At 43.2% G+C, this 25,663-nt stretch overlaps 1 protein-coding gene across 1 annotated transcript in view; it reads left to right on the forward strand.

The window, feature by feature from the left end:
- The window catches only part of MAML2 (mastermind like transcriptional coactivator 2), a 146,817-nt gene extending 130,220 nt beyond the window's left edge, over window positions 1-16,597 (forward strand). The window contains exons 4-6 of the mRNA XM_083170091.1: window positions 4,388-4,537; window positions 13,451-13,562; window positions 15,108-16,597. Of these exons, the coding sequence (XP_083026217.1) occupies window positions 4,388-4,537; window positions 13,451-13,562; window positions 15,108-16,027 (1,182 nt within the window). The 3' untranslated portion in view covers window positions 16,028-16,597. The remainder of the gene's footprint in view (window positions 1-4,387; window positions 4,538-13,450; window positions 13,563-15,107) is intronic.
- Window positions 16,598-25,663: the final 9,066 nt, after the last annotated feature.

Below are 25,663 nucleotides of genomic sequence, written 5' to 3' on the forward strand. Positions count from 1 at the left end.
CGCTACGCTTGCCACACTTTGGGCTGGCATGGATAGTGGGGGTTTGGAATGGAGGCATTTGCCAGTATATAACATGGAGCACTGGCAAATGCGTCCTGTATTGTGCATGAGACGCACTTGCGCACCGCACCCCCTCTTTGTGCAGGAGACGCACGCTGTACCGAAACCCTAACCCTGTCCGTCTCCCTGAAGTGGACACAGGCAGGGTTGCTGTACCCTGCCGCAAGAATTACTGAGATGCACAAGCGTATGAGACGCTCGTGTGTCTCAGGCAGATGGAGCGCCTCTCCGCCGGTACCCGCATGATCCCCTTTCCGCCGGCATCTGCCGGCACTGTGTAAGGAGCGCTCACTAAGCTTGCCGGGGACAGAGGTGCAGCTCTCGGGGACAGTACGGTGACTATGCTACCTGACGGGGACACTACGCTGACTACACAGGGCTGCCGCAGCGACACTATGCTGACTACGTTTGGCAGCTGTTGGGCTATGCTGACAACGTAGCTCAGCCTACCCTGAAAACGTAGAGTAGCCTGCCGCCGTGAACCGCCATTGCCTACGTTTCAAGACCGAAGTCTTTTCATCAGGGCATGTAGCTGGAAACACAGAAAGTCCATATAAAATCAGCTATGAATGGATCTGTCTCTGCCTGCAACAGATCCCCACCTACGGCTACTGAAAGGTGCTGCCATGATTGGCGCAGTATAGAGCAGTTATATTCAGTGGTGGCTCTTACCTCTGTGGAGGAGGTGGGCTGCTGCGATGCCGCAGCCGCCCCCCTGCACTACCGCTGGTCCCCACCGCTGGTGCCTACTGATCCCTGTTACCAGTCCCGACCCTCGTTGCGGGACCAGCACAAGCGCAGTAGCTTCTTCGGTACTGCGCATACGCACTGGCTCCCAGCCTCTATGCAGTCCATAGAAGCATATTCACGGTCCCGGGTCCGGTTCATTCTCAGTATCGACCTCGGTACTGCGCATGTGTAGAACTTGGTTTTATGGGCTGCCCCCGCACACCTTCCTAGGTGACTGGCAGGCCGGACTTCCTATAGGAGGTCACTGCCAGTCACAGTGATGCCAGTGCAGTCTCACAGACTACATCTGTCTTCACTACAGTTTTTTACCAGCCCATAGGTAAAAACCGACACTGGCTATATTGCTATATGTATCTCAGTCACAGTACGCTTTTACATCTAGGCATGGCGAGTTGAGTTTTTTCACCGGCTGCGCTGGTATAGAGCCTGGAGTGATGACTTACCCCCAGCACAGATCTGAAGCACTGGGCAATGGCTGGAACAGAGAAACTATCATCTCTGACCTAATTTGCTACACGCGAAGAATGTCTAATTATGTGTCAGACCTGTATGGACGCCAGGGGAATAAATAAAACATAGACCAATCTGTACAAAATGAATAAACACCAAAGCGAGTGCTTATTAAGGCTATTCTGAGACAAAGAATCTTTCACAACGCCATAAAATAGCTACAAAACCAGCTTGTACAGGGAAGATGGCAGCGGATGAGCGCAGTACACAAATTGGATCATGTGGAGTTGGGCTTTAAGTCATAGTTGCCGACTTTTATGCTGCCCTCCGGGAGAGGGCAGCCAGCTCACTGAAGCAGGGGGGCGGGGCCATCGTCGTGAGGGGAAAGAGGTGGTTCGAGGGCGGAGCCATGGATGGGCTGCCCTATTGGGGGCGTGTCTAGAGTGAACGCATCATTTTAGCACCGTCCCCCGCAGCGCAATGCCGGTATTTTAGGCATTGCACTGCGGGGGCAGGCTAAAATGCCTTGTTTGCGTCATTTGACCCGCGGACCCCCCGCCGGGTATGGGATCGCTGGTGATGGAGTGAAATGCTGGAGGGTTGCCCCCCTTTCTGGTGGGCAGGGAGGGGGACCCAATTTCCAGGACCAGGAGGGTAGGCAACCCTTCTTTAAGTATTGTTTTGGCTAATATCGACCGCCAGGATTCCGACTGCCAGGATTCCGACTGCCAAGATCTTGACCATGTCCCCACACACACTTTGATCAGCTGTTTCTCTTATTCTGGGAAGGTTTAAAGGTTGGCAAGTATATCAATGGGCTACCGTCATTAGCTTGACCTGGGTCAACACCTGAAATAGGTTGACGTGACTAAGATCCACATGGATAGATAAGTATGAAAAAAACACCTGAAAAACTTATGTCAACCTATTGTGTCGATCTAATGCACGTTGGGCTTTTATCTGTCAACCAATAGTGGTCAATCTATTGACTATCAATCGCATCTGCATCCCGTTGGTGGTCCCTTGGTGATGACATTCATGTCATCAAGAGGTTCGCCAAGGCGTTCATTGTAGTGACATGATACAATATGTGTCATCAAGGTGCATCCACGCACAGACCAGTCAGGGTTCATGCTGGTAAGTACCTGTTCTACTGGGAGTCCTACCTCTAATTTAGGTAAAATTGCAATGTTGGAAGGTATTGTAATTTGGATAAAGTGACAAACTTTTACCAAACTACAATGTCCTGGCGCTTATTCCTCACAAATATTTAAATTAGATATCAATTTAAATTTAGATGAGCTGCTGCGGGCATCTAGCGAGTTTACCTGGGCTCACAAAACAGAGAAAAAAGACAGAAATAAATATTTCAGATGCTCTGCGCTGCTGAGAGTGAATTCTTACATAGGTCTACTGATTGAGAATGATTCCGGACACACTGTTTAAATTTGTAACAATTTTATAATATTCAAATGTATCACACAAATACAAATAAATACATATACATAATAAACAAATATAAAATATCTAGAATGTAGCTTAATTCATACGGGGTAGCTCAAAATGAAGGGACGTCTCCAGATCTATATTAGTTAATCATGGAAAGGTAATATATTATTTAGTATTAGCGGCAGTTCAGTGAATGGCAATGGTTTCCGCACAATGCAGGGTTAATAAGCCGGTATGGAAGAGGTAGCCAGTCCTTTTAGCATGTAAGCAAACGGGATGCAGTCAAAATCCCGACAGGGTCAAAATCCGGAATGGGTCATAATACCGACAAGGAATAAAATCCAGACAAGGTCAAAATCCCGACATTTAAAATCCCGAAAGGTCAAAATACCGACATATAGAATGTGCAGGTTGAAACAACATGACTTTGGGTCGACATGGGTTTTTTCACAGTTTTTTTACCCCACATGTGCCGACAGGTAGTATTTCATGCCCTACCCTCCACTAGGTCGTGGTGGGAGCATAAAATAGTGTGCCCAAAGCGAGGGGCTGCGGTTCACTTCCAACTGTGTCCATGTCGACTGTGTCGATATTCGGGTAAAAAAACTGTGAAAAAACCATGTCGACATCACAAACTGTCGACCGAAAGTCATGTTGACTGTTTCACCTGTACATTCTATATGTCTGTATTTTGACATTGTCGGGATTTTAAATGTCGTGATTTTGACCTTGTCGTGATTTTGACCTTGTCGTGATTTTGACCTTGTCGGGATTTTGTCCTTGTCGGTATTATGACCCATTCGGGATTTTGACCGTCTGGATTTCATACCGAATCCTAGCAAACACGCATATGATGTTGGTTGAAAATTGCAATGTTGAAAGTTTTGTGGAGGCATTTATTATTATTATTATTAGTGGTAGTAGTACAGGTTGAGTATCCCTACGTAAAGTAGTACTCTTATTATTAGGGGTAGACAGAGCTTCTGCTAAGCAGATCTGATTGTAAGGTGGCACATCACGAAGGTGGCACATCACAAAGGTGGCACATGTAATAAAACAGTCCAAGTGTCCCCTCTTATGAATCCTTATAGCCAGTGGTTCCTAGGGTGCCATGACACCATGGGGTCCACAGGTTAGTGGTCCAGGACCAATCCAAATTATTTATGGTCAATATGATAGGCCTAACCATAGTTACTGGCTGTCAATCATGAAATCTTTGGACAAACAGAAGTGCCACAATGTCCACTACCACACAACTGACCCTAAGGATGACAACTTACTTCCTTTAATATTTATTAGCAGAATTTCTCGGAAAGAAACTTTTTGGTCTTGAAAAAACCGCTGATACTCTTGGACACTTGGACACAACGGTATAATTATGGAATAAATACGACAGTACCTTAGGAGATATAATATTAATTGTATTAACTGAAAGCGGTGGTAATAAGCTCATTGGATCATTTTGACATTTCCATGATTTTTATAAAGCGTTTTCCTCCTGTCCGCACATGCAGCTGCCAGGACTTGCCCATCACTGCTGGAAGCAGACATGCTCCTTGGCATCAAACCCAGTTGATTTGTGGTGTGTTCTGGTTGTGCTTCATGAATGAGGCCCATTGTGTATCGATGTCATGGAAACTGGAACTTTGCTAAGGTTGTACGTTCTATCTCCCTACAGGAACAGCACACTGCTGCCACACGGAGTCCCGGCCCTGGCTCTCAGCCTACGTCCTGCCCAAGTCCAGCTGGTTACACCACCCAGCAGCTGATGGAGAAGACTAACATTGTGCAGCGACAGATGATGCAGCAGCAGATGTTAGCTGGAATGGTAAAAACGCCTCATTATTACCGTATGAGCATGAGAGATGACATAAAAGTGTTATATATGCACCAACTGTACCCAGGAGCAAATTTAGGGATCAGTAAGCCCCTAGGCACATTACTGGTCACCCACTTCCAACACCAATTAGGTGACTGCCCCTTTCTTGAGGGCTAGTCCGGATGCCTTGAGACAACCAAAATAACCCCAACCTAATACTACCACCTCCGAGACCACAATTTACTGTCCACTCTCCCACTCCCGTCAGTTGCAAAATAAAATATTTAAAAATATAAGTTTAAATGTCCCAATATACCATTGTCCAACTGCAAAGTAGCATTTGTTTGTCTGTATGTTAGATCACAATAATGGCATTATTATTTAAATAATTTGAGCTTTACATTTTAATAGGCTATATATTTAACAAGAAACGCAAAACAAATTCCTAATACATATTATTTAACATATTAACATAGTAATTAAAGCTGAAAAAAAGACGTTAGTCCATCGAGTTCAACCTATCTAACTTGTAACCACCCCCACCGGCAATGAGCTCCAGAATGTTACTGCTCTAATGGTGAAGAATCCTCTTCTTAATTCAGTACGGATTTTCTTTCCTCTAGCCTCAGTACATGCCCGCGTGTCCTAAGTATAGTCCTGTTAGTGACCAATCATCTCCCAGTTCCATATGATTCCCAATCCTGTATATGAGCATACTAATCATATCACCTCTCAGCCTCCGTTTCTCCAGTGATAACATATTCAGCCTGGTTAACCTATCTTTGTATTCTAGTGATTCGAGACCTTTACTAGCTTAGTCGCCCATCTCTGTACCTGTTCCAATTAATTTATGTCCTTTTTAAGGTGCGGTGCCCGGAACTGAACACAATATTCCAAGTGTGGTCTCACCAATGCCTTGTAAAGAGGCACTATCACATTGGCATCCCTTGAATCCATTCCCCTTTTAATGCATGCCAGTGTCCGGTTTGCTTTTGCTGCTGCACTGATTAGTCTGGTAGTATTTAAAGGCCCATGATGATAATGCTAAACCCTGTAAGGAAGCATCAAAGCCCATGAGCCCTAGTTTGTCTGTAAATACGGTTTTACTATCGAGTACGGACACATTTTGAAAGAATCACAGTGTTTCACTAAAATTCTAGACACCAGTAAATTTTTATAAGAACTTCCGTTGGATTTTGTTGTTAAGGATTGGCAGATCTGTTTTATTGTTTGTCTTGAAGTTGTTTATAGCGGGTAATTAGAATTAAACCGAAGAGACAGATGAGCTGGCTCTTTCCTTGGCAAACAGGCAACGGTTGTCTATCATACAGAACCGGAGGAGCGCCATGCAAAGAACGTTTCGGACGCCAGTTCCCGTAGCTCTAGCGCAACTTAGTGGAAACGTAACGCTCAGCAGATAACTCATAGACCAACACTATCTAACAAAGGGAGAGCTTACTCACAACTCAGTGCTTCTGTATCTATCCACTGCTCAGGTGATCGAATGGAGCCACTGGCATCCCAAATGTGGTCATTTTAGTAAAAATAATTATCTGGAGTATCCTGAGATATGTAAGTTGGGATTGTTATGACTTCAATTATATTACTTAGTTAAATCACCTGGTTGCAGGATTTGTGGCATCGAAGTCTTCTACAGGTTGAAAATCCTTTATCCAAATTAGTTTCCAGAATGTACTTTTTTGGTTGTTGCTAAAACCACTACTGAGGGCATCTGTAACTGGCACTACTGGGGACATGATATGTAACAGCACTACTGGGGACATGATATGTAACTGGCACTACTGGGGACATGATATATAACAGCACTACTGGGGACATGATATGTAACTGGCACTACTGGGGACATGATATGTAACAGCACTACTGGGGACATGATATGTAACTGGCACTACTGGGGACATGATATGTAACTGGCACTACTGGGGACATGATATGTAACTGGCACTACTGGGGACATAATATGTAACAGCACTACTGGGGACATGATATGTAGCTGGCACTACTGGGGACATGATATGTAACAGCACTACTGGGGACATGATATGTAACAGCACTACTGGGGACATGATATGTAACTGGCACTACTGGGGACATGATATATAACAGCACTACTGGGGACATGATATGTAACTGGCACTACTGGGGACATGATATGTAACAGCACTACTGGGGACATGATATGTAACTGGCACTACTGGGGACATGATATGAAACTGGCACTACTGGGGACATGATATGTAACTGGCACTACTGGGGACATAATATGTAACAGCACTACTGGGGACATGATATGTAGCTGGCACTACTGGGGACATGATATGTAATAGCACTACTGGGGACATGATATGTAACAGCACTACTGGGGACATGATATGTAACAGCACTACTGGGGACATTATATGTAACTGGCACTACTGGGGACATACATTATGTAACTGGCACTACTGAGGACATCTGTAATAGCACTACTGGAGACATGATATGTAACTGGCACTACTGGGGACATGATATGTAACAGCACTACTGGGGACATGATATGTAACTGGCACTACTGGGGACATGATATGTAACAGCACTACTGGGGACATGATATGTAACAGCACTACTGGGGACATGATATGTAACTGGCACTACTGGGGACATGATATGTAACTGGCACTACGGGGGCCATGATATGTAACTGGCACTACTGGGGACATGATATGTAACAGCACTACTGGGGACATGATATGTAACAGCACATGTATGTATAAATAAACGTACTACTACTACTACTACTACTACTACTTCTACTACAGCACTACTGGGGACATGATATATAACTGGCACTACTGGGGACATGACATGTAACTGGCACTACTGGGGACATGATAAATAACTGGCACTACTGGGGACATGATATGTAACAGCACTACTGGGGACATGATATGTAACAGCACTACTGGGGACATGATATGTAACAGCACTACTGGGGACATTATATGTAACTGGCACTACTGGGGACATGATATGTAACTGGCACTACTGGGAACATGATATGTAACTGGCACTACGGGGGCCATGATATGTAACTGGCACTACTGGGGACATGATATGTAATTGGCACTACTGAGGACATACAGTATGTAACTGGCACTACTGAGGACATCTGTAATAGCACTACTGGAGACATGATATGTAACTGGCACTACTGGGGACATGATATGTAACTGGCACTACTGGGGACATACATTATGTAACTGGCACTACTGAGGACATCTGTAATAGCACTACTGGAGACATGATATGTAACTGGCACTACTGGGGACATGATATGTAACAGCACTACTGGGGACATGATATGTAACTGGCACTACTGGGGACATGATATGTAACAGCACTACTGGGGACATGATATGTAAGCACTACTGGGGACATGATATGTAACTGGCACTACTGGGGACATGATATGTAACTGGCACTACTGGGGACATGATATGTAACTGGCACTAATGGGGACATGATATGTAACTGGCACTACGGCGGCCATGATATGTAACTGGCACTACTGGGGACATACAGTATGTAACTGGCACTACTGAGGACATCTGTAATAGCACTACTGGAGACATGATATGTAACTGGCACTACTGGGGACATGATATGTAACTGGCACTACTGGGGACATACATTATGTAACTGGCACTACTGAGGACATCTGTAATAGCACTACTGGAGACATGATATGTAACTGGCACTACTGGGGACATGATATGTAACTGGCACTACTGGGGACATGATATGTAACTGGCACTACTGGGGACATGATATGTAACTGGCACTACTGGGGACATGATATGTAACTGGCACTACCGGGGACATGATATGTAACTGGCACTACTGGGGACATGATATGTAACTGGCACTACGGGGGCCATGATATGTAACTGGCACTACTGAGGACATCTGTAATAGCACTACTGGAGACATGATATGTAACTGGCACTACTGGGGACATGATATGTAACTGGCACTACTGGGGGCATGATATGTAACTGGCACTACTGGGGGCATGATATGTAACTGGCACTACTGGGGGCATGATATGTAACTGGCACTACGGGGGACATGATATGTAACTGGCACTACTGAGGACATACAGTATGTAACTGGCACTACTGAGGACATCTGTAATAGCACTACTGGAGACATGATATGTAACTGGCACTACTGGGGACATGATATGTAACTGGCACTACTGGGGACATACAGTATGTAACTGGCACTACTGAGGACATCTGTAATATCACTACTGGAGACATGATATGTAACTGGCACTACTGGGGACATGATATGTAACTGGCACTACTGGGGACATACATTATGTAACTGGCACTACTGAGGACATCTGTAATAGCACTACTGGAGACATGATATGTAACTGGCACTACTGGGGACATGATATGTAACTGGCACTACTGGGGACATGATATGTAACTGGCACTACTGGGGCATGATATGTAACTGGCACTACTATGGGCATGATATGTAAGTGGCACTACTGGTGGTATATGTTTCTGGCACTACTGGGGACATGATATGTAAGTGCACTACCTGGGACATGATATGTAACTGCACTACTGGGGACATCTGTAACTGACACTACTGGGGACATGATATGTAACTAGCACTACTGAGGACATGATCTGTAACTGTCACTACTGGGGACCTCTGTAACTGTCACTACTGAGGACATGATATGTAACTAGCACTACTGGGGACATGATATGTAACTGGCACTACTGAGGACATGATCTGTAACTGGCACTACTGGGGACCTCTGTAACTGGCACTACTGAGGACATGATATGTAACTGCACTACTGGGGACATGTTATGTAACTAGCACTACTGGAGACATGATATGTAACTGGCACTACTGAGGACATGTTATGTAACTAGCACTACTGGGGACATGATATGTAACTGGCACTACTGAGGACTGTAACTGGCACTACTGGGGGACATTATGGACCTTATTCAGGTCCATTCTCAGATTGCCTGCATTCGCACGGGGTCAGATGTTTTCGCTGTCCGCTTGCGCATTTCTGCGCATGTACATACGCAGGGTGCGTGCCCCCACTGCGAGTTTTCTGATCGCTGGGTGCACGCACCCAGGACAGAGGGCGGGGGGGCAGAGAGGGGCATGGGGCGGCCCCATTAGCATATGGAACGCCCAACATATTCATGGGCATTCCAATGAGTGTTATCATAGTAATGAGGCCGTTATGTGGGTTCCCGGGGGCAGGCAGCTGACATCACCGGATGTCACATCACACTTCCTTCTGAACGTGCACTCATATGTAAGGGTGCCTCAGAGCACCCTTACATATGAGTGCACGTTCCCCATCATTCGCCGACCATCACATGGGGCCTTGTGCACTGCAGGTGGGGCAGATGTTACTTGTGCAGAGAGAATTAGATTTGGGTGGGGTTTTACTTCAAAGTGAGATCTATATTGCAGTGTAAAAATAAAGCAGTCAGTATTTACCCTGCACAGAAACAAAATAACTCACCCAAATCTAATTCTCTCTGCACATTTTACATCTGCCCCCCTGCAGTGCACATGGTTTTGTCCATCTAAGAAGGATTTTGTCAGAAAGAGTGAACCAAAATAAGGCCCATGATGTGGATATTCCCCCGCAGGCTGCAAATGGCTGTTTATGTAAAAATCCATTCGCAGCCAGTGTGAAGAAACGTGCCTTGCTAATGGTGGGCCGGCGTACCACCATTCGCAAGGCGGAGCTAGGTTGACTCGCAAGGATTCAAATTTGCATCCGAGCAAATCAACCAGAAGAACCTCCATATGGAACTGGCACCAAATATGCAAGAAAGATTGCTTGGCATTCAAATTCAGTGCCAGAGATACAGATGAATCGGGTCTTATCCCTGCTGGCGATCCGCCAGCAGTGTGGGCACCGGGTGACCGAGGGCAGCACCGTCGGAAGGGGGCGCACGCGCACCTCGTGCGCGCGCGTCCCCTTCCGGCATACAGATGGCGGCAGGGGATGGCGATGGCGACGCCATCGCCATCCCCTGCAAAGATGAATCCCGCTACATCTGTAGTACACAAACTTTGCTGTTTTGGAACCTTGTTTCATGCACAAATAAAATATATTTGTGTATTTCATGTGTTTGATGTTTTTATATAACAAGATCCCTGATTGAAATATAAAAATATTACAAAATACGGAAGAGTCTATTATGCAAAATGCTTCTGGTCCCGAGCATTTTGGCTAAGGGATACCGAACCTGTTTTACTATATTCACAACTACTGAATTTGGGATTGTCTTGCAAAGAGAATATTTTTTTCAATAAGCCAATTAACCTACCAGTATATTTTTGGATTGTGGGAGGAAACTGGAGTACCCGGAGGAAACCCACGCAAGAACGGAGAGAATATACAAACTCCGCACAGTTAGGGCCATGCAGTGCTGTGAGGCAGTAATGCTAACCATTACATTTTCCTGGTAATAACATTTTATTTGTCTAAATAATTTTTATTTAGGGGTTCTGCCAAACAAATATAATAATAACTAGGTGATTCAGCGCGCCCTACGGGCGCTCTTCACACCGTCGTAAGGGGCTGCGCCCCCCTTAATTTGTAAATGTTTGTATATGAGAAATATGGTTAGAATTGTATGAAAGATGCCCTGTATTGCAACTTGGGTGTCCGCGAATTGTGGTAGGGGGGGTCGTGGGGGGTGCCGCGAATTGCGGGAGGGGGGTTGCGGGGGGTGGGGAGGGTGGTTGCTGCGAATCGCGGGAAGGGAGGGGTTGCAGAGAATCACGGGAGGGGGGGTGGCGGGGGGTGTGCTGTGAATCGCGGGAGGGGGGGTCACGGGGTGGGGTGCCAAGAATCGCAGGAGGGGGGGTCGCGGGGGGGGTGTGTGTGCCATGAATCGCGGGAGTGGGGGTTGCGGGGGTGGGTGGGGGTGTGACGCGAATCGCGGGAGGGGGGGGTGCCGAGAATCGCAGAAGGGGGGTCGCGGGGGGGTGTGTGCCGTGAATCGCGGGAGTGGGGGTTGCGGGGGTGGGTGGGGGTGTGACGCGAATCGCCACAAGAAAAAATCAACACAGAAAGGTCAACACATGTAAATGTTGACATAAGTGTGGCACTTCATTGGTGTCCATGTCGACACATAAGAATGAATATGAAAACATTAAAAAAATGAAAAATAAATCTTCAAAAACTCATGTCAACCTCTTTTATTGTCGACCATAGCCATGTCAGTGTTTTGCATGTGCCATTTAATCCTCGGGCTTCCGCAAATCGCGGGGGGGTGCCGTGAATTGCGGGAGGGGGGGTCGCGGGGGGTGGGTGCCGCGAATCGCGGGAGGGCAGGGTTCACGGGGGTTCCGAATGGGGGTTGCCGCGAATTGTGGGAGGGGGGGTCGCGGGGGGGTGCAGCGAATCACGGGAGGGGGGTTGCGGGGGTGTGTGACGCGAATCGCCACAGGAAAAAATCAACACAGAAAGGTCAACACATGTAAATGTTGACATAAGTGTTGCACTTAATTGGTGTCCATGTCGACACATGACAATGAATATGAAAACATAAAAAAAAATGAAAAAGAAATTTCCAAAAACTCATGTCAACCTTTTTCCTTTTTCATTGTCGACCATAGCTATGTCAGTGTTTTGCATGTGCCATTTAATCCTGGGGCTGCTGTGAATTGCGGGGGGGGGGGTGCCGCGAATCACGCAAGGGGGGGTCGCGGGGGGTTCTTTTTGCCCCAAATCGCGGGAGGGGGGGTCGCGGGGGAGGGGGTGTTTTTGCTGCGAATCGCGGGAAGGGGGGTCGCGGGTGGTGGTGTTTGCCGCGAATCGCGGGAGGGGGGGCACGGGGGGTATTTTGCCGCGATTCGCGAGAGGGGGGGTCGCGGGGTGGGGGTGTTTTTGCCGCGAATCGCTGGAGGGGGGCCGCGGGGGAGGGGGTGTTTTTGCCGCGAATCACGGGAGGGGGGGTCGTGGGAGGGGGGGTCATGGGGAGGGGTGTTTGCCGCGAATCGCGGGAGGGGGGGTCGCGGGGGGGGGGTGCTCACCTAGTGGCTGTGGAGTAGCAGTGCTGGGCAACATGGGGAGGCAGAGGGTGTCTGGCACTGTCTGTGGGCTCACTGGGCTGGTTCTCTGTCATGTGAGTCAGTCATGTGAGTCAGAGGCTCCACCCAGCGTTATACACACACTCACACACTTTGAGTGACAAATGTAGCCAAATATATAAGAGATAATTTGCCTTGAAAAAGACATAAGAGTGAAACGAACATCGTTTTTGTAACCATAAGAACTGTTAAATGTAATGCAGTAGCTTTAATTATATAGTTCTGTATTCATTCTTTACTAATAATTTGTGTTTTCATGAATAAGTTTCAAGCAACATTGGACATAGCAAAGAAATATACACCATCCAGGCACCATATTATTATTACATATGGACAAAGATGGCATGGAGGTGCATTGTATAACATGAAGACGAAGTGGGTAGGCAGTGAGTGGCGGTGAGAGACACTTTGTGATGAGGACAAACAGTGGAGAGACTGAGGGCACCTTGTAGATACAGATGATGGCAGGGAGAGATAGTGGGTGGCAGGGAGAAGCAGAGGATGGCAAAGAGAGGCAGTGGGTGATGGAGTGAAGTAGTGGGTTTCGGTTCTAAAGCATTGTGGATCCCTTGTGGCTTCATTTATAGTAAATAAAGGTTAATGATAATACTTGTTCAGTTCCCCAAATAAACTCATCTTGTCTTCTTGCCCCTCTCTGTATTCATGTTAATGTATCTGTACCAAACAGTAGGGCCTTTAAAATTATTTGGTTTGTCTAAAAATGTGAAATGCTTATAGATTATTATTTTATTTTTGAAGGAGAAGTGTAACAGCCAGGATCAGTTAAACCGGCATCTGACGAGGCCACCGCCTGACTACAAGGATCAAAGAAGAAACACCGTTGGCATGCAGCAGACAAATCAGTTCTCCGGTAAGTATGCCATGGTGACAGATACCCCAGATACTGCTAGGGGTTATTGAATAAGCCCCCTGGGATCAGTTAACCGTGGGAATTTACCGCAGCAAAATGAATTTCCCTGATGGTATAAAATACACATAAAAAGTATATAGTGTTTGAATAAGAAATACATATAGGGGGTGATTCAGCATTGATCAAATTCAGCCCTGTCCCGATGGTGGGGGTTTGCACATGTGCAGACCCCAGGAGCAAACGTCTTCAGCGTGTTTCACACTTGCTGATCTGTTCGCTCCAGAGGGGGCAGGCGGGGGCGGACACCGGGCCGGAGCAGGGGAATGCCTGATGCCTGCTCTTCGTGGGCGGCTGACGTCACATGACATCAGCATGACATCAGCATCTGCGCCCTTTTCGGACATCTCCGGGGGAGGGCGGGGATAAAGATGCAAATTGCGTCATTTAGCCCCATCCCCTCCTCGAAGACCCGCGAATTGCGGGATTTGCAGTACTGAGGGTGGGGTTTGATGACCTCTACATCAGGTCCCGCCCCTGAAGTGCTGCTGATTGATGACCTCTACATCAGGTCCCGCCCCCGAAGTGCTCTCCTCTGGAGAGGAGACCTAAAAGTAGGCAACCCTGACATATATATATAAAATATGTTTGTAGATATCGACTAATAAAAAGATTTTAAGGAGAAATGTTTTATAGAATGTTACCATGAATTCCCATGAGTGCATTGAGTAAAATAAATCTGTGTATTTGATAATAGATGACTATACACAATACCCTTTATAGACCCCATTTTGCTGGTCTCCCTGTGATTCCAGCGGCATAGTCAATAGATTTCATGCCCCAACTGATTTTAAGGCAGTAGTTACATGGTCTTCTTTCAGTCATAGGTGTCAGAGAAATGAGCTCCTCAATAATACACCTCATTATATGTGCGCGCACAGAGAGATGATCAAGTATTAAGAACACATTTTGGTAAAATCTCAGTGAATTCTTTATTGGCTGACTGCTTGCAGCGTTAATTTATTACCCTCTCGGACACCTTCACCGAGCTTGTTAAATCAGCTCTTGTCCCCGCTGCCAAAGCAGAAGAGAGGAATCCTTGTAGAAATATGTTAGTAAATAAAAGCTGAGAGTTCAGAATAAACTTAGCGATTCATCCTTGTCTCCTGACAGCTACTGTTTGATCGGAGTAGTAGGAAAAAATATGTCAGGCAATGATGGCCATTATGGAATACTGTAATGTAATTATGAATTTAGTAACGTAAAAGAAGAAGGCGCCTATTTACTAATTATGGGGTCCTAGACCTGATCAGTATAATTTCTTATTGGCGCTATTTGCAGCATTAAGAAAGTAAATAATGCCTCTCCCGATGCGGTTTCTGATATAATAATAATAATTGTCTTCAGGGGACAGCCCAGAAAAAAATAATTGATAAATAGGCCCAATAGGGATACAAAAATATATCTATATATAATTATTTGTATTTAAGCAGTGCCATGCATGGTAAGATGTCGTTGGTGGTTACTAACAAACCTTTTATTTGTCAGGTGGCTTGCCAACAGTAGGTGTCAACTCCGAACCACCAGTAGCAAATTTAACTTCAACACATATGACCACTCAGAATCAAAACCATTCTTCAACAAACCATAGCCCTAGAATGCCTTCTCTTCAGGGAAGTCCAACTATGTACGCGAACGTATCATGTTCACAACAACCTATATACAATGGTGTTACCCAAATGCCACCACAAACCAGTCCCAACCAGATGGGGGCAAGCCAGAATGGTAGCGTTCTGTCACGTCCCTCAACAAGTACACAAGGAAATAACATGCCAACCTATGGTGCCTCCTCTGGAGCCAATCCTCCACCTTTTAGACCTGCTTCAAATCATGGTTCAAATGCAGCGGGACAAAGGACACCTAATGCCATCAGTAACTCATCTACCGCACAGAAATGGCTGACTTCAGAGTCGAAACGACAGGATATGCTCACCTACTCCAACAGCAACCAATTTCCTAACCAGTCAATCCAAGGCATGATGGGCCATCAGCAATTCCCTCAACGTGCTTTGTCATTGCCCAATCCAGTAAACCCAGGGGTACAAATGAGCCCTGGTAATCAAATGACCTCAACAAACAGTGGTCAAATGATGGAACCACTCCGAGGCTTCAATCATGGGCAAACTCAGATGAGGTCACAAATGTTGGCCAACCAAACCCAAGCTGGTGGAAGCACGACAATGCCAGCCACTACCTTCAGTTCAACCAGTCCAAATTTTAGATCCTTTTCCAGAAATGACTCCAGTAATGACTTGAGTTCCTTTGATTTCCTTACTCAGAACGCTGGACTAGGTTCATCTCCCAATAGTGATTCGGAATTCATTGACGCTTTACTGAAAACCGGTCACATAAATGATGACTGGATGAAAGATATTAACCTGGATGAAATCTTTAAAGGCCATGCATGAAATCGTACTGTCAACAAAGGACGCAATAGACTTCTGTATAGTTTCTAAAAATGTTTAATATGCTGCATTGTGCCTCTACAAAAGCTACAGATACCATATTTTAATGGATAAGCTGGCCATGATGGTGATTTCTGGTGGTGGGGGGTTTAAAGCAAAAGACTGGATCTAAGGCTCTATTTTGCAGTTATAACCTGAATCCTACCCATTGGTTGTATACACTCAATAACAGTAATTGTGCATTTTTTTATATGGGGGCAGGGCAAATGGCTTTCTACGTTACTCTGTTTTGAACACTGAGACAGTAGGGATTAGATAAGGGACTGCATTTGCTCTGGCGTCTGTCTGACATATCAGTCTGCAAAATGTGTTATATTTGCAAATACGGACACCATCCACAAAAGTTTTACAAAATACCTTCTTCCTCGCATATATTTGTCAGTTTTAGTTCATTCACAAATTGTGGTTCTTTATTTACGGATTTAAATGTCCTATACACTAAACACCATTAATGTGCAAGCAGGGTAGGCAGAGCCTCACCTATCATAGGGGCAGCGGTATTAAGCCTTAAAAAGAGATAAATGCAAGGGTGATAAAGAGTGATAAGGATCCAGCCAATCAGTTCCTAACTCTCATGTTATAGGCTGTATTTGAAAAATAGGAGCTGATTGGCTGGATGTTTATCACTCTTTATCACCCTCACATTTATCACTTTTTGAGGCTTAATACATCTGCCCCATAATCTACTATACGCTACTATTTGTGTGTATAAATCTGTCTGTTATACTAGCCACTGCTTCCCCGGCCACTGATTTTACCGCTTGTCACTGCTAAACACAACTGACGGCATTGTGTGTGTGTATATATATATATATATATATATATATATATATATATATATATATATATATATATATCCATGCATTAGGAAGCCAGCAACATCTTAGTGCAAAAATATCAAAAGGGTTTTATTTATATTGAAAAAAGGCATAAGTGCAATCAAACAAATATTAAAAACATGAAGGGGCATATACTTAGCATGTAGATATCAGTAACAGACAGCATAGTGCAAGCACAGCCAGTACCCCTCCGGGCAAACATTCATGGCGCCGACAGCTGTTTCGGTGCGTGTCCCGGTTAACATTTGCCCATGACGAAGGTGCGGGACACGCACCGAAACAGCTGTCGGCGCCATGAATGTTTGCCCGGAGGGGTACTGGCTGTGCTTGCACTATGCTGTCTGTTACTGATATCTACATGCTAAGTATATGCCCCTTCATGTTTTTAATATTTGTTTGATTGCACTTATGCCTTTTTTCAATATAAATAAAACCCTTTTGATATTTTTGCACTAAGATGTTGCTGGCTTCCTAATGCATGGATGCATTATAACATATATGAGCCTTGGCACTCTGAACTTATTTTAGTTAGTGTGTGCAGTTTTGGCCTCATGGTGTGAAAGTGTATATATATATATATATATATATATATATATATATATATATATATATGTATAGTACAGCCCACTAACCTGTCTGAAGGGTGACCATTAAAAATAAAATAAAAATCACATGTATGGCATATACATAACAAATTTGGTAACAAATCTATGCTGGGAAACAGTGTGACTAGTTGCAGGTGCAGCCCCTGGGGATCAGCAGCGCTCAATATAGCGGAAGCAATGCAGCCTCTGGGAATTAGCTTGCTCACACACCGGAGTCCGTCCCCGGAGTCCCATTGGCTAGTTTCACAGGAGTCCGGGCGGGCTTGGGAGTGTCTGAAGCATGCTGATTCATGGGTGCCGCAGTGTTCCCGCCGTATTCAGCAATGCCGGTCCCCGGGGGAACCATCCAGCACGTATCTTAGTAAATGTATAAACAGTTTTACCCTGCAGTGTTCCTGCTTGCCCCTCTTCTGCTTATACTTACTGTACAAACAAAAATACATATCTTAGTTTTTTGAGTAACGCTTTAACTAAGTCAATTTCACAGGGACCACGGTTCAAATTTCAACATAAGCAATGGTGAAAAATCATTTTGCAGGAAATCATCATGAACAAGCTAATAAAATAATGTTCTTCCTTATAGTGCAGGGAAATATGTATAATTTTAAACATGTTGTTCTTTAGCCATAAATCATTGTCATATAATCGGGAATTGTGGCATATATTTTTACTTGCTACTAATTCCCCCACCTGGTACGGTATATCCATATATAAACACAGTTATAGCTTGGCTGATCATCTGTAGATAGAGAATGGTCACATACTGTGTATTCCATGTATTCAGTGTTCACATCGATATAATTATAAGTGCACCAACACACATTGGGGGACACAGCCAATCAGCTCACTTAAAAGTGGTGACATCATAGTGATACTGCTTCCAGTGTGTAAGATTTTCACTTTGGTGTTATGTCATCACTTTATTAGACCCATATTTGCAGGTGGTTTAACATGGTTCTGAGGGATGCTCAGTGTTGCATTCATCCCCGGGTAAACACATCCTTATCCAAACCAGAAACACTGGGACTTCTTTTTAGACCATGCCCCAAGTCACTTAAACCATGTAAGGCCATGCCACTATTTGCAGTTATCCATGGTCATTTTTACTATGTATGATTTGTTTGGTGTATAATATGTGTTATGTATGATTTGTTTGGTGTATAATATGTGTTATGTATGATTTGTTTGGTGTATAATATGTGTTATGTATGATTTGTTTGGTGTATAATATGTGTTATGTATGATTTGTTTGGTGTATAATATGTGTTATGTATGATTTGTTTGGTGTATAATATGTGTTATGTATGATTTATTTGGTGTATATTGTGTTATGTAAGATTTATATGGTTTATGATTTTGCATTACGAATGAGTTGGTTGGTATATAAGTTGTGTCATGTATGCTTTGTTTGGTGTATGATTGTGTATTACAGTATGTAAGATTTGTTTGGTGTATAAATTGTGTTATGTATGAATTGTTTGGTGTATGATTTTGTATTATGTATGATTTGGTTTGTTTCTGATTTTGTATTATGGATGAGTTGTATGTAAGAATAAATAGGGTAGGTAAAAAATTCTGATTTGTTTGGTGTATGTTTTGTATTACAGTATGCATGATTTGTTTGGTGTATGATGTTTGGGTTTATGATGTTGATTTGTTTGGTTTGACTTGCATTATATATGACTAGCTGTATTATGTATGATTTGTTCGGTGTATTATTTGTATGGTTTATAATTATGTATTGCGTATCATTTGCTTAGTGTATGATTTGTATTACAGTATGTATTATTTGTTTGGTTTATGATTAAATGTTCCATAATATTTTTTAGTGTATGATTATTATTACAGTATGTATGATTTGTTTGGTTCATGATTTTATATTATTTATGATTTGCTTAGAATAGAATAGAATCAACTTTATTGGCCATGTATGCTTGCGCACACTAGGAATTTTTTGTGGATTACGGATGAAGGAGGGGTGGGCATTACATACGTTACATTAAGACATTACATACTGGGGGCACATGCCTGCCGAGCTGCGCAGCAACTAGGCAGCCATCAGCGGCGCCCACTGGTCATTGCAGCAGCCAGGTGGGTAACAATATAAGCAGGACAGTACAGTTATTAAACGGGAACACATATCCTCCGAGCTGCACAGCTCCTAGGCAGCCATCAGTGGCACCACTGGTCGGGCAGCAGCACTAATCTTAGTGTAAGATTATGTCTGATTTGTTTGGTTTATGCTTATGTATTGTGTATAATTTGTTTGGTGTATGATTTGTATTACAGTATGGATGCTTTGTTTGGTTCATGATTTTATGTTATGTACAGTATGATTTGTTATTTTTAATGATTTTGTATTATGTGTGATCTTTTTGGTGTATGATTTGTATTGTGTGATATGTTTGGTATATGATTTATATTGTGTGATTGGTACTCTTTACCTAGAACGGCGCCCACGATTGAAATCGCGGGCATCGCGGGTAAAATCGCGGTAATCGCGGGCATCGCGGGTAAATCGCGGGTACATCAAAATCGGGTACCCGCGATTACCGCGATTTTCCCATAGAGAACAATGTTAAAAAGCCTGATTGACCGCGATTTTAGCGTTAAATGCCTCAATGCCCGCGATTTTCCCATAGGAATCAATGTTAAATGGGCTACAGAGCCCAAATAGCCCCAATTAACCCTTAAATGTCCCCCCAATTTTTGTACGCCACCCCACGATCCACGCCAACCCGAAGCGTGGCGAGCGCAGCGAGCCCGCGAGGGGCGGCGGTACGCGTCCTACGACCTTTTCATGCCCTACTATCCACGTCGGCGTGGAGTTGAGAATAGAATAGTGTGGCGAGCGCAGCGAGCCACCGAGCCCGAAGCGTGGCGAGCGCAGCGAGCCCCGCGAGGGGACGCGGATACCTTCACAGTTATACGCGTCCCCTCGCGGGCTTCACAGGTGTCCGCGTGGCCACGGACACCTGTGAAGCCCGCGAGGGGACGCGCTTACCTGTGAAGGTATCCGCGTCCCCTCGCGGGGCTCGCTGCGCTCGCCACGCTTCGGGCTCGGTGGCTCGCTGCGCTCGCCACACTATTCTATTCTCACACCACGCCGACGTGGATAGTAGGGCATGAAAAGGTCGGAGGACGCGTACCGCCGCCCCTCGCGGGCTCGCTGCGCTCGCCACGCTTCGGGTTGGCGTTGATCGTGGGGTGGCGTTAAAAATTTGGGGGGTCATTTAAGGGTTAATGGGCTCTGTAGCCCATTTAACATTGATTCCTATGGCCAAATCGGGTGGATTGAGGCATTTAACACTAAAATCGGGTCCATCGCGGCTTTTAACATTGCTTCCTATGGGAAATCGGGAGCATCGCGTCGCGGGCATCGCGGGTACGTTTATGGCCGGCCGCGACGCGACCGACGCGATTTTTCAGGTTTAACATGGTTTTCAATGGGAAAATCGCGGGCATCGCGTCGGTCGCGTCGCGGGCAGGCATAAATGTACCCGCGATGCCCGCGACGGGCGCCGTTCTAGGTAAAGAGTACCGTGTGATTTGTTTGGTGCATGATTTGTATTATGTAAGATATGTTTGGTAAATGATTTGTATTGTGTGATTTGTTTGTTGTATGATTTGTATTATGTAAGATCTGTTTGGTGTATGATTTGTATTATGTAAGATTTGTTTGGTGCATGATTTGTATTATGTAAGATTTGTTTGGTGTATGATTTGTATTATGTAATATTTTTTTGGTGTATGATTTGTATTGTGTGATTTGTTTGGTGTATGATTTGTATTATGTAATATTTGTTTGGTGTATGATTTGTATTATGTAAGATTTGTTTGGTGTATGATTTGTATTATGTAAGATTTGTTTGGTGTATGATTTGTATTGTGTGATATGTTTGGTATATGATTTATATTGTGTGATTTGTTTGGTGCATGATTTGTATTATGGAAGATTTGTTTGGTGTATGATTTGTATTGTGTGATTTGTTTGGTGTATGATTTGTATTGTGTGATTTGTTTGGTGTATGATTTGTATTGTGTGATTTGTTTGGTGTATGATTTGTATTAGGTAATATTTGTTTGGTGTATGATTTGTATTATGTAAGATCTGTTTGGTGCATGAGTTAGTGATTATTCGTTTCTTGCACCCTCTGTCCAGGATAGCAGAGTGTAGTGGCTCCTTATACAAACTATAGCAGCAGGTCTATATTTAAGTTAATTAAAAAATATGTAAAGTGTCACATCACTCGCATAAACCTTCCAATGCTCTGCAATCCGGCAAGGCTGCGTTGTGTCAAGTGATCTGGTCATTCTGCAGAGGCCTCCATCGAGACCACTTTTTAGAACTACCGTTTTTTCCAGCAAATGAAGAAAACGACCCATTTCAGGACCACCAGGATAACACCTGCAAAAATTAAAAAAATTGCATCACTTGTATGTAGTTAAGGGGTCCATTTATTTTTTTATACAGATAATGGATTTATTATCCACTTGGGGACTACAGTGTCCAGACAAAGAATTCTATCCCAACCTTTTCCCAAACAGCTCATGATACACGTGACATGCACAAACACCTTTTGATCACTAAAAATCAGGGCTGTACTGCAAAAATCAGGCCATTTCCCCAAATCAAAATAGGGCAGTCAGCAAATGAATGCTGTTTCATTTAAATGAGTGGTCACAGTGAGCAAGCTGTAAAATCTCCCACAGCATGTGTAATGCCCAAAATAACATTTTCTCTTTCAGTATACAAATAATTAAATTCAGTTCTGATTTAACCACTAGAGCGACATGTTCTTGGTTTGTAATACCAAGTACTATACACAGCAAACAAAACCACATCCTCTAAATGAAGATCTGCTAAAGTAAACTGCATGACAGAAAGCAGATGCATACACTGCCATCTGCTGGTAGAATTGCATGCATGCACTCGGCCACAAAATACATTTATATTACAGTTATTTTTAAGGAAATGATATATTATATTCTAGAAGAATAGAAATGAAGAAGGCATTTCAGATTCCATGCCAGGTAAAGTGACTGAAGTAATCACAAATATTTGCAATTTAGATCGATTTAAGTAAACAAAGGGTGGTAAAACCGGGCCTCGAGATCTATCAACAGTTCATATTTTCCAGACCACCTATGCATCTGTAGACTATGTCGGTTAGGAATGAATTCAGCACATGCTTGAAAATGTGACAGTTAGTAATGGCTACACCTGTGCACCAGCTAGGAGGTCTGGGAAACATGAAATGTTGATAGACCTTGAGGGCCAGTTTGGCCAGCCCCAAAGTATTGTATAGCATGAAAAATGATTGTTTCAACATTTTTTCCAGTTTTCTAAGAACAATTTAAAACGGTACAACACTCTAATGCTTTCACTAATCATTACATGTCCTATGTCATTTGATTGCACTGCCTTAGTTTTTAAAAGATATTTTAGAACTCTCACAAACATATAAATAAGCATTCCCACACCTTGAAAGGATTTATCAACACATTTTCATATTGTTAACTTATTGGCTTGTAACTTTTCTAAAATGTATTGTCCTTTTCCAATATCCTTGTTTGTTTTTTTTTATGCGATTTATTTTTCATATTTTATCTGGTTTATTTTAATAGCTATTAAATGACACTGCTATCTGCCGTGGATGGAGGGGAGCAGGGTAAATTTGTCAAATTCTCAGGGTGGTGACAATGTACTTGGGCCTGTCTGTGAGCCTAAGCCTGCTTGGCGGTTGCAGCCACTCCCCCTTCTATGATGGCCCAATGAAATGCAGCCATTACACCACATTTGGCCTCACCCCCTAGTACTAAAGGTTCTCCTGGCGGCCCTGCGTATTTACCTCTGCACTTAATAAAATTATATCCTGTGAACAGCTTTGTGTCATATCCTTGGACATTGTAAATAAATACTGATAATACAAAGACATTGCTGAAATGCATATAGGGATGTTAGTAAAATTTAGTACAAGCTAAAGCGTTCAAATATGGCTCCAGGTCACTCCAACCAGATCAGCTATAGAAGCTGGTGGTTCTCCGATTGTTGTAATACAACAAGGAGGTTGGCACCTAATGCTGAGATTTGTAGGCCTAAAAAGTGCTGCGATTTGTGTCTCTTCAATTATGCAGACAATACAAAATCATCTGCATTTCATGGTTCGTCTATCAAACCCGGCTTTCGATGATCAGCAATTTGTGGGGTATCGATAAACATATCATTGTAAATTATATATATGTGGGAATATCTGTTTTTGATTTGTAAGCATTTTGAATTTTTTTTAAAGCTTTTGTATAATATTTTTTGTAGATCAAAAACATGTTAGTATGAAACTTATTTACTTTATATACTTTAATACAAATACACATATCATTAAAATGTCACAAGTCTTTTTAACAGCACTGTATAACATTTAAGAAATGTTTTTGTTTTTTTTAAAGACCAACATGTATCACATTTTACCTTGTTATATAGAATCGTTCTCTGCATATTCATGTTTTTTACATTTTGTATTTGTGTAAATACTTTTATCACAGCAAAATATCAATTGATTTTATATTAACACAAGCATAATAGTTAAGAAAATAAAATATTCAGTTTTCAATTTTCAAATTGTTGATTTTTTAATGTGTAAAAAATAAAGTTTTATATTGTTGTAATAACCCCAATAAAATTTCACTACAAATTAAAAGAAAAACAGGGGCTTTCTATAAAAATGGAAAATGATCTTTAAATGATCTTTAAAAATGTATTTGATTGGCGTTTTTTTTTTTTTTTTTTTTTGTTCCTTTTAGCTCTTAAGGTCACTTTTTGCTATGCTGGCTTAATATTCATTTTACAAAATATGGTCCAACTAAAATCAATTATTTATAATCTATTGTATAATTCTTTTTCCAATCTATTTTGTAATCCATTTTTATATTTAATTTTTATTTTATAATCTATTTTTATCATCTATTTAAACGCGGAAAACTAAGAAAATAGCTTAGTGGGCGCCCAACTAACATATAAGTACCAATATTTTATTTTAGTCCTTAGTGTATAATCAATTTGTTAGAATTTCTAATCTAATGATTTATTTGTATTATTGGGGGAAATTTACTAAGAATACAAATACAAAATATTGTATTTGTATTCTTAATACGAATAAATACGACTGCATATGGCTGTTTAAGCTGTATGCAAATTCGTGTTCCGGAGGGTTATTTACAAAGCAGTCAAATACGACTGCTTTGCAAACCTCCCATGTCGTATTGATTCATATTAGTGGCCATATATACGGCTGCTAATACGAATTCGTATATTCAGTCTGCACGGATCAGTCAGATCCGTGCAGGCTGCAGTGTGTAAAAAAAAAAAGACAAATAAATAAATAATTTAAAAAAAGGCATGGGGTCCCCCCACAGCCGTAACCAGCACCAGGCTGAAAGAGCTGGGGCTGGTAATAAAAAATCAGGAAACCCGACAAATAGGGGTTCTTGATTTTTTAAAACCAGGCTCCAGGGCCGGGGCTGGTTCCCAAAATACGGGGGACAAAATGTCTAGGGGTCCCCCCGTATTTTAAGAACCAGCCAGCAGGGTAATGTCACAGCCAGGGGACACTTATTATATAAGGTCCCGCGGCCAAAACATTCACCCTACCGACCAGTCAGCCTGGCCAGGGGCCCTGAGGGAGTGGGGACCCCGGATAATCGGCGTGCGAGGGGGGCGGCATGCGTGCAGGCGCCGTTTAAAGCACACGCAAAACTGTGAGTTTCTCCGCTTTGCGTGTGAACCAGAAAGACCTCCATATTCCAGCTCAGAGAACTGTGAAAACAACAAGCATAAAATAGTGTATACCAGTCAAAAACCAAAAACAGCCCAGGAAAGCATTGGAAAACAAAAACAAACGAGGAATAGTGCTCTCAAAACTTAAAAAAAAATAGGGTCACATTACTTTAAACCTTATCAGGAACTGTACATCATTAAGTCCCTAATTATTCTCATGTTGGTGTATTCAGGGGGAGAACTACCTTGTTTTAGCTGCAGTACTGCCTTGCGTCTACTGCCTTTATGTTAAGCCACACTAACCAATGGTCCCTAGAACCCAAGTTCTCTTCTACAAACACATTAGTGTTGTTAATTATAT

This window comes from Crinia signifera, chromosome 2 (assembly GCF_055691185.1).
Source record: "Crinia signifera chromosome 2, ASM5569118v1, whole genome shotgun sequence".
NCBI lineage: Eukaryota > Metazoa > Chordata > Amphibia > Anura > Myobatrachidae > Crinia > Crinia signifera.